The sequence below is a fragment of the Lagopus muta genome, chromosome 17, assembly GCF_023343835.1.
Source record: "Lagopus muta isolate bLagMut1 chromosome 17, bLagMut1 primary, whole genome shotgun sequence".
NCBI classification, from domain to species: domain Eukaryota; kingdom Metazoa; phylum Chordata; class Aves; order Galliformes; family Phasianidae; genus Lagopus; species Lagopus muta.
Genome location: NC_064449.1, coordinates 5953350 through 5963888, shown reverse-complemented (window position 1 = coordinate 5963888; position 10539 = coordinate 5953350). Strand labels below are relative to the sequence as shown.

The following is a 10539-nucleotide window of genomic DNA, read 5'->3' as shown; positions in this document are numbered from 1 at the left end:
ATGTCCTGCAGCAGGCAGAGCTCAGTGTGGGCTCTACAATCTGCCTTGTCTGAATACAGGAGTGACTGCTTTGCAGGAGCAAATGCATTCCCAGCTTAGCCCTGAGCCAGGGGCTGGTGTTACTGGACTGTTTGGCCCTAACTGCATCACAAGCTACTGATTTTTAGGTAAGCTTTTCTACATTACTCCAATGGAGGGGGGGGGAAATAGCCTGCAGGCGTAAGATTTCAGTTGGCTCTGTTCTGCTTCAGCATTAGTGGCTGTTGTTGGGTGCTGGAGGGCAGCATGCATGAATCAAAGCAGGCAGGTCAGCACAGTTAACATCATGCAGCACTAGCTAATCTAAAGAACTGCTTGGGGCCAGGGTAGCTGCCTCGTACCCCATCTCCCTCTGAAAGCTCTATTGGCAAAACCATTTAGAGTAAAAGGCTTGGGAGCTGAGAGCATTTGTGCAATGGCATTAAGTGGCTGTGGGAGATGTTCTTGTTTTACTGAGACTTAATGAACAAGGGCAAGCAGCCAGTAGGTAAGGGATGTTCTAACAGCAGACGGTGGTACATCTTTGTTACACAACTGCAGCAATTAAAGTTAGGAGTGTGTTACAGATCAGAAACTTGTAAACAGCTCAGTCGTGTCAAAGTACACAGTGCCAAAGAGAACACACGCCCCAGCTTATCACATAAGGCAAGAAGGGAGAGGCACTGTGTCCTGCACACCGACAGCCTAAACTATGGACTTGTATGAACCCAAAGTGTGTTGCACTGGTGACAAACGTGTGTAAGTACAGCTTAGAAGAAGAGCTGAAGCTGCTGAACTGCAGTGTAACCGCTGTGTCTGGGTACTACTCAGTTCTTACTCATCAGTCAGGAGCTGAAGAAAAAGTAGAGGAGACAGGGACAACCACCACTGCCACAGCCCCTGTCTGAAACGTGAAGTCTTTGGTTAGGAGGAAGACAACTTCAGCCTAACTCTGAAAGCTGTTAGTTGTACACACTGCTGTAAAACTGCTTACTGCTTTATTTTACATCCCAGATAGCTGAGCTGCAGAGGTTGCTACTGAAACAAATCAGTAACACAGCTGGTGATGTTGACTGTGCCTTTGGTTTTTGAAATGCCAATGTGCCACAATCGGCCCTGAGCCAGGACTAGGAATCCTTACAGCAGGAAACCTGCAGAAGTGAAGGACCTCACTGAGTGATGCAGAGCTGCCACTGTGGGACACCCAGCCACTGGGGCCAGCAAAAAGTACTCCAGGTGAAGAGTCAACAAGGTCTGAAACAGCCAAAGTACTCTGGAGTCTGGCACAGTGGCACCTGACTGAAGTTTAAGACTTCCTACTGCTGGTTTCTCTCTCTCAAGCTTTTTTACATTAACCATTACAGCTGCAGCTCTTCTCATTCTCCATTAGCATCCAATCCTAGTGAATAATACGCTCTCTTCTGCCACTCTGATACTTGACTCCACACTAGGCAACACGAGACTAGGAGGTAGATAAAAACATCCATTCATTACTGCTCTCAGAAAACCAGACACTACAGCATTCTCTGCACAACATTTCAGCTTCATCCTTTCATATACAGCTGCCATTTCTGCCGAGAGACTTGGAAAATGCTCAGGTTAAAGGCAAGCAGGGATTAACCTCTTCTGGGCCTTCAGCTCTATACCAGCACTCTGCACTGCCCTCTCTCAAAGCCAATGCTCCTGTAACAGCTGCAGAACGGAGCTACAGCTGCTGGCCTCCTGCCTACACAGGGCTGGCACTGCGTGTCAAACCTGTTACAAATTTTAACCTGTGGTAAAGAATGCACAGCTTATGGATGGGTGAACTGAGGGAAATAAACTTCCCAACAGCAATGTGGGGTCAGGCTTCGACTGGTAGCAATACCACCCTAAGGAAAAGCCACCAGGCACAGTTAGCTCCTGCTCCTTCTCTTGAAGGAATTTCAACATCTCCCATCCTTGAATCATACCAAAAAAGTGGGGATGGGCCTCTCCACAACTCAGTGCTGGAGAAGCTCCACTGAACCATGGAAGGGGGGCCTGAGAGCAGTGGGAAGCCACAGCCACCTGCACAGTCTGGCAGCACTGGGTTCCCTCTGCCTCAAGCCTCTCCTGCTACCACCTGTCCTGCCAGCAATCACACTGAGGCACTCCTGAGCCACCAACCTTATCGCCTTCTGACCTGGAAGGAAGGGAGCTCTGCAGCAGCTCCACTGTGCTTCTGCCATGCTGCAATGCCTAGGAGACTGGGGCAGTGAGAGCCAGGAGGGAAGGCATGTGGCTGCCTGACTTCTGTTGTTTCGTTTGTTTTTTAAAGTGCAGGATAATTACTAAAGCCAAAGGAAGCCAGTCTTCTTCCTCACTAACCACAAAATAGCAAAGACAAGAGGGCTACAAACTCAGGGCATTTCTCCAGCTGTTCAGAGGGCTTTTTACATACCTACCATACGCCCAGTAACCTTATTTATTCTCATCCTAGAACTACCTCGTTTAAATACCCCAAATAACCTACTGTGTTACAAAACGTAATTTACAGACTTGTTGAACAAAGAGAAGCTGCCTGGTCCCCTGCTGCAGACAATCCATCAGGAGAAGGGCAGCACCTTCCAGACAGACCCCTGCAGCCGCCGCTCGGCTCACTGGTGCAGATGGGCTCTGTCATCCGGACGCTTGATGTGGATCCTTCGCACGCGTTCGATGCGCTCTCGTTCCTCATCTTCCTCCAGGTGATGGGAGCGGCCAGCTGCCCCTCCTGTGGCTTCCAGGAGCGCGTTGTCGGGTCCCCTGCCGTCCTGGGACTCATACAGCAGAATGTTCAGTGTCTCCTCGTAAATGCGGGCTTCTGGGAACTCCACCTGCCCACCGAGAGAGAAGGCTGCTCTTACCTGCTGCAGGCACCTCGCTTCTCCTCCTCAAACTTCCCTGTTTTTAAACATGTCTCAGCTGTACTCCACCCACACAAACCCATCCTAGCACCAACGTTTTGCCTTCAGCCTTTTAGTCCCAGCTGGCAGTTTTTTCAGAACTGGCCAAACGTCTCTGCAGGGAGGTACGCCACTGCCTTTACACAGGAATGGACAACAAACATGATTAAGTGCACAAGTTTGTCTGAAGATAAGAACTGGACTGAACTTGCACTATGTAACACCATAACTGCCCTGTGTTAAGCGCTGCATCCAGTCAGTCCCTGCCCCAGCAAACCCACAGGATGAGCTCCACTACGCTGCTCTCCCATTCTGAATGGCGTTGATTATTCTATAGAGATGCTAGACAATGAAAAGCGTGTTCAGAACGGAACAGATGTCAGGGTGCCAGCCTGAAAGCAGTGGCGCCCCGCTGCTGTTTACTGTACCTTTGTCTGTTTTTTCTCAGTAGCATAAACAATGGAAGTGCAACAGACTTCAGCAATCTTCCGTCCCTGCCCGTAGAAAGACCAGCAGCAGATCTCGTCTCCAATCACATCCTTTATAAAGAGCACTCTCCCATTAAACCTCAAGGACAGCTTATCAAATAGCTCAATGTTTTTCAGCATGTTGTCGTCAGAGTTGCTGTGAGAGACAGAGAAGGCAGCGGTCGCATCAGGGTAATTAAAACAGTAATGCAGAGCAGAAGGATTCAGGCAGTGAGCATTTGCAGGCCCACAAGCCCAGCTTCCTTTGATTTACTGCACATCAACAGCACTGAGTAACACTCGGGCAAAATGGATGTCAAAGGCCATTTCATCCTCACAGACACATGAAACCCTTCCTGAATTCAAGCTCAGCACCAGCTGGATGAAGACAGTGTTTTGTCATGAAACTTAAACACAGACATAAGGAATGGCAGACAAGGTCCCAGTCTTAATGATTTTACCACTTATTGACAATGCTATGGCAGGCTTTCTGTATTCAGCCAAAGTGCTGCAGCCCACGGGGAGCACAGGCCAGCAGTTGGCCAGGAGTCTCTACCAGCTGCACCTGGGTGTTAGAGGAACCCCCATCACAGAAATAGCACATGCTCAGCCTTCTGTGGATGCCAGTAGTCCCTCCTGACTCAAGTTTGAAACTAATTGGGAAAATACTGAGCTCATGCCAGCTCCAATCTGTCACCGGTTCTGAGTGTAGAAAAAGCAAATACGTATCACAGAATTGAGTCTGTGAACAACTTCAAAGAACTACAGGTTCAGTCGTTTACCTGGTGTAGGAATATTTGTTGTTGCTTCTGTTGTATAGCAACTTCACTGCCGGCTGTAAAAAAGCCAACACACACATCAGTTAGAGGACATGCAGTAAGCAATGGAATCCCAGCTCCAGCACCGCACGGCAGAGGAGCTGCAATATGAAATGACACCATTAGGCTCAAACTCAATGGGATTTTGTTGTTGCTGCTGCAAAACTGTTGTGTACCAGCTGGTAATGGAGACACAATCCCTTCTGATCCCTTTTGGGACTAGACTGTAATTCATCCTCACCCACCACAGCCAGCAGGCAGAAACAGGAGTCACCGATTCAACGTAGCTGAAGAAACCATCTGTTGTTGTTTATCAGAGCAGACAAACCAACGGAAGACCTAACAGCCCTGATGAGCTGCTCCATCAGCCTGCTTCTATCTACAGCCTCCATTGTAACACCTTACGTGGAGACAGACATGGCCTGACCAACATCTGACTTTTAATTTAGAAGACACATTTAGCCTGCTGTAGATTTCCAGCTCAAATGTTAAACATCATTTCTTAAGGACTTGGTCAAAATCCCAAGCACATCCCAGCATCCTCTCAAGCTACAGCACAGTCTGGTCTTTCTTACCTTGTTAGAAGTGGCTATAAGTTTTTGCTCTTCCTTGGAAGAAGTGATAACTGGTACCTTGCAGAATGGTTCGTATGCATCTTTATTCTGCTGAAACAAGAACCAAACAGCAGCTGAATGTACACAGCCCTTAAGGCACACTCTCATGAGCTGGGAACGTCCCGCATTTCTGTGCCACAGCTGAAGAACCACAAGCTAAGTGTGCCATCTGCCTCCATACGCTGCACCCCAGCTTTGGAAAGGCAGCAAGCAGACACCAGCAGTCCATCCTGCCATGTGCACTGAAGCTCTGCCCACCTCAAGCAACCTCACCTCCACCCTTCACAGCAGCCAGAGCAACCCAGCTCCTGTTGGCTTCACAACCTACCTGCAAGGCTGCCTGGCACTCGTCCACCAGCCCCTGCACCAGGTAATACTTGGCTTCAGCCAGGAGCTCTTCAATCTCCCTGCGGCTCTCCGGGAGCGGCACAGCGCCGTCACGCAGGTAATTCAGGATTGTCCCAAAATGTTTCCCGCAGCGGTCGATCAGGATCCAGCCTAAGGAAACAAGACCACAGTAGAGCAAACGTGGCAAAAGACGTGGAGCCTGGCCTAGGCCTGCTGCAGCAGGCAGGTTCCTGCCAAGAGAGCTCCAGCTCCGTGCTCCCTTTGGCAATGGGAGCAGCAGAACGCTGTATTTGCACGGGGAACTCGCTGCCTCCTCCTGCATTTTTCAAGTGCATACGTGGGAGGAAGGTAGGAAGCTCACTTGTTTCTCACAGTTCCCAGTTATTGACAAACGATTAACTGTTACAGAGGAAGGAATTCTTCTCATTCCCAAAGCAATCAGCTCTGTTCTCCCTCTACTCCCAGGATCCCTGACTTACACATACACGTGGCTGGTTCTTAGGGAGACATTTCTTACTCCGGCCAACCAAACTCAACCACATGTAGGTTTGCACACCTGAACACAAAGAGACCCACTGCGATCCACCACCTCCATCAGAGGTGCAAAAAAAGGTCAGAAAGAGAGCAAGCACAGATGCTGGATGTGTCACCACCAATTCTGTTCCAGTCTCCACGTTCCCAAAGTGCAGTTATTCAGTAGAGCAAAATGCTTACTGGCACAGTCTGGAGCTGCTGAAATCCATGATGCAACAGCACACAGAATGTAACGTAGGGATGATGGGGATGAGGTAAAGGAAAGAAAACAGCCACAACAAAGCACTTTCCAGTTAGCTGTGACGGGAGGATCCCTGTCTCACCTCTTGCTGCCAGTCTGCTGCTGGACCCTGAGAAGCCTTAAGCAGTGTTGAGCCTCAAGTTTCCATAAATGAACAGCTGGCCACCCTGATGGGCTGCAGCTCAGGAATGCAGCGAGGAAACGCTTGTGGGGAAGGAGTCATATTTTGGACAAATAAGGAAAGTAGGTTAAAGCAGAGCCTGTATGTTCTGCATGAATGGAATTACGAGTAAAAATCTGAATGTTTGGGTAGGTTTGGAAAGTGAGCGCAGCCCTTTCGTGCTGCTCTGAGGAGAAACTGAGACACTCTGCAGCAGTTCACTGTGGGCTCTCCGTCTCCCTCGTTACCCTGCTGTCTACACAATGCATGCTTCCAATTGTAATTTTACAGACTGTAATAACAAACTGGAAAGCTGAAGGCAGGGTAACTAGAAGCAGAGAAATAAAAGAACAAAAGACCGATCCAGGATAACAAAACCCAGTACATCTATAGCAGCAGAGCAAAAAGCCCATTTGTCAAGGCAGAGCTCTCCCATTTCGAAGAGACAAGGGAGCACAGGGCATGCTAATAAACAACAACATCCACATTCCCAAAAATGCAGCCATTGACAAAGCGTTTACCAGAGCTCAGCACAACCTGAAGGGAAGTAATGAGAGGGTTGAGAGCAGAATGATGACCCCCAAACTTCTTTGTTATCATCTCTGCCGCAAGCCCTTCTGTAGGCTGTGAAAACGTGCTGTGCCTTTATGCTTACAGATGGCAAAACCAAAGCAGAATTGCTCACTTTGAGACAGAGAGGAGGGGGGGGATGAGAAAATATTTTGAGCAGCATTGCAAAATAGAAGCGGCTGCTAAAGCAGCTTTCAAAAAACCCTTCTGTTTGACCCAAACAGCCAAAGCCGCAGCCAAAAGGAGATGACTCACAGGAAGGTGACCCTGCTGCCACTCAGTTATGGCTGTGCAGGGCCCAACAAGTGGGTCTGCAGCCTTTTAAAGCCATTTTCTAACTGCAGCATTACAAAAACGTGCTGCAATCCACGCCGTGCATCAGGCATACAGTGTTGATGAAATGCACGTGCACACATTTCATCTTTAGGAAATTTATTCTCAGGGACACCTTCCAACCACTAAGCAAGGCTACATTTCCTGACCAAGCCCAGATGAAACAACAAGTCTGACACTGCTGCCTGATGCTTGACAGCCTTACAAACAGCCGGCCAAGGAAACCCCCACCCTGATCAACCAGTTAACAGTGATGTGAAGAGAGGGAAAGCAGAAAGGAAAACTGGAAACAGATGGAGGCGGTTGGAAAACCCACAGCCTTCTACCCTCTTCTAAGCACAAAATAAAATATTTAAAATATGCTGACTTGCTCGGGAACAAATTCTAAGCTGAAAATGATCATCTGTCATCCCCAGCAGAGAACTCATCTCTTCTCCTGGAGTCCAAGCAGCAGCTTGTTGTAATTGTTACGCTTTGAGAACGAGCTCAGATGATGGCACTGGGGTCAGAAGAATGCATCCAGATGAAGAGAAAGACACACAGTGTGAAACATTCCACAGATTGCAAAAAAAAAACAACAAACCAACTTCATTCTTTCCAGTTTCTCTGCAAGTCTGGCTCCTTTTCCTGAGAAACTCTGTTTGGTGCCAGACTTTGGGTGCGACCAATTGACAGTATTTTGACCAACCTCAGATACAGAGAGCTTCCTCTGACAGCTCTAACACCATTGTCCCAGTTTCCAGCAACGTGCCAGCAAGAGGGAGATAAAGCAAGAGCTACTGCCATAGGAGTGTCTCAGTTACAGTATACAGGAAGTATCAAATTCCCATTAAAGCACAAATGAGCTAAATGGAACAGTCCCATGCAGGCACAGTGGAATTCACAGCAAAGTAAGTATGAGATTTTACATCTTAAGCATGGCATCTTAGCAGAGTGAACTCTGGATCTGGAGTCCTAATGTCTGCTGCTCTCTGGGAGAAAGAACCTGCACCTATGGGGAGACAAACTGCACCTTGCCCTGCAGCCCACAGACCGCTGCTAATGCCATACAGCAGCTGAAAGCTTGCAAAAGGCCTGGTAAAACAACTGCAACAATGCAGCCTTTCACCTTCCCCCCAGCTTAAACAGAAGCTTGTAGCTAAAATGGGGATATTCTGATGATTAAGTTGTTGGATTTTTTTTGTTTTACATTTTTTCTCCTTCCAAGCAACTTTTTCCTATCTCAAGAAAGCTTATTATGAGAGCCCCACTAAATCCATTACTTGTTCCACGTGGCCTCCAAATACAGCCTATTCTAAAGCACTAAAGTCCAATTCATCGAATGAAGCAATACATTTTTTGTGTTTTCAGCAGCTTCAAACAAAATTTCAAATAATTAACCAGCTCCAAGGAAGGTGTGTCAGACCTGTAGGATCAGCAATGTGGCAGCTATTGTTACAGAAAAGGTATCCACTGATAAACACTGAGATAGGCAAAGTGCCAGCATGTAAATTGAAAGCCCCACTTTGAATTAAGCTCTGTATCCTCCCACAGAATGAAAACACTGACATAAAACGACAGCAGCAGCTGCAAACAACCATCACACAAACACATCTCAGCTCTGCCATGAGTTTGAATGTAAACATCTTCAAGCATCTCAGGATTAGAAAAAACCAACCTATCTGGTAAGGAAGCAAAGTATTTGAATGCTGCCCCTTTAGAAGGCTGCAGTTTGACACAATGCACATTCTTGCTCTGCAGATGCTTCACTTGGACAGACCCTCCTCCTCACTCCCTTCTTTTGTTGTCTGTAGTACCATAGCAAAGTTCCTAAAGAATTTGCACTGCTTTTGCTCCACTGAAGCCAACAACCTGTATTCCCACATGAAAATAAACTCAGCCTTCCAAAATCATCTCTTTGCTCAAAAAGCACACCACTTCCAAGTTTTATATTTATATTTCAGATAAGGAAACAAGATGAGGAAACAGCCTTCTGAGCTTCCAAGTAAATACGCAAGTCCTGACTCAGAGTTTCTCAACCACAATCCTCACAATTTTCCACATACTTAAGAGCTTTTGTGTTAGCATTTCACAAGAAAAAGCCAGCTTGTGCTATCTGGGCCTGAGAGAAGCCCCTTCTGGCTCTCAACACCCTTTTGGTGTTTAGCCAACCAGTCAAGCCACACGTATCCCTCATCTCACATCTTTCATCAACTGTCTGAGATGAACTTCAACGCTAATCAGAATGCCCCATCACTACACATTTCTCCCTCTTCTCCAACTTTTGGTCCAACCTCTCCCAACCAGTTGGAGCAGTAGGAGGGAAGCAAGGCGCACCCTTACCTTCACTGTCTGTCAGAACCTCCATTCTCCCACTGAACATGGCCTTGAGCATGGTGTCCTGCTTGGTCAGTGTCTGCATGGTGGTGTAGTACAGGGCCCCGCCAATGTTCAGCTTGACATACTTGGAGCTCGGGCTTGTTCCTTTGAAGGAGGTTGTGCGGGTGGCAGCTGCCGGCACTGCTGAGCTCACCACGCTTTCTCCCGACATCTCTTCCTGCAAGCAAGGAGTCACCAATCAGAGCCCTATAAGGACCAGCCTCAGCACCTCCTCGAAATCTGCCCAAACGCTTTGGGTGCTTTAACGTTGCCTTCTATGTGAAAGAGACAGCCAGCAGCCAATGGAAGCCAAACAGCTCAGAGGGAAGAGCTCCTCAGGTGCTGAGCACTGAGAAAATCAAAGCTTTCCTACCGTCAGACAAAAGCTGCACCCGTTTCTTTCACAACTTTTAAAGCTTTGTTTCATACATAACCTGGTGTGCAACCGAGGCCGTTCCCAGCATGCAGACCAAGCACACCTCCAAAAGAACCAACATTTCCTGGAGGCTTTCCATCTCCTTAAAGCTCCCCACAATGCTCCCGCATCTCCCAGCATACAGAACTGCTGCTCTGTATCCCCTCTGCCCGTAATGCTCATCCAAAATTAACCCAGGGGAGCTAACGAGGCCTCAAGTCGTGCCAGGAAAAAGCCGACATTACATCAAACTCTGTCTCCGCGTTGCAGTGCGCTGTCACACGAAGCCTGCAGCTGCCTCAGGCGGACGGCACCGGGCCCGACACCCTTCAGCTGCCTGATTACCGCGCTAATTGATTTCAGCCCGCTGCTATAAAAAGCAGAGCAATCCGACAGCGCCCGCATCGCCAGAAGCCGCGACAGGCGCTGGGGCCGCCGTGGCTCCTCTCACAGAGCACCTTGATGTCCCGGCCCCACGGCTCTGAGCCGCCCCCGCCGCGCCAAAGCTATTCCCGGGGGCTCGGCCTCATCCCCACCTCCTAGGAACAAAAGCGGAGCCCCCAGGTCCTCCCGCTGCCTCCCAGCCCCGCCGCCTTCTCCTCACCATGAAGGGCGCGACGCAGCCCCACGGAGCGAACGTGCGGACCGCCGGGCGGGGAACTTCCGCCCTGCTCCGCCCACTTCCGGTCCGACGCCCGTCTGCTTCCGGTGGAGCGCTGGTGCGCTTCCTAAAGCGTTCCGATGCGCCCTCTCAGCT

At 48.9% G+C, this 10539-nt stretch overlaps 1 protein-coding gene across 3 annotated transcripts; it reads right to left on the bottom strand.

Annotated features, from left to right (window-relative positions):
• Window positions 1-125: 125 nt before the first annotated feature.
• Window positions 126-10504, bottom strand: KCTD10 (potassium channel tetramerization domain containing 10). Of its 3 annotated transcripts, none has more exons than XM_048963696.1 (7): window positions 10387-10504; window positions 9332-9545; window positions 5152-5321; window positions 4785-4871; window positions 4174-4226; window positions 3353-3548; window positions 126-2855 (listed from the first exon to the last, which is right to left on the bottom strand). In XM_048963696.1, the coding sequence occupies exons 1-7, from the start codon at window positions 10387-10389 to the stop codon at window positions 2637-2639; spliced, it is 942 nt and encodes a 313-aa protein (XP_048819653.1). In that variant the 5' UTR covers window positions 10390-10504; the 3' UTR covers window positions 126-2636. The 3 variants fall into 3 exon arrangements, with proteins under 3 accessions (XP_048819653.1, XP_048819652.1, XP_048819654.1); XM_048963695.1 differs by having other exon boundaries at window positions 4785-4874; window positions 10387-10496; XM_048963697.1 differs by having other exon boundaries at window positions 4785-4874; window positions 10319-10425.
• Window positions 10505-10539: the final 35 nt, after the last annotated feature.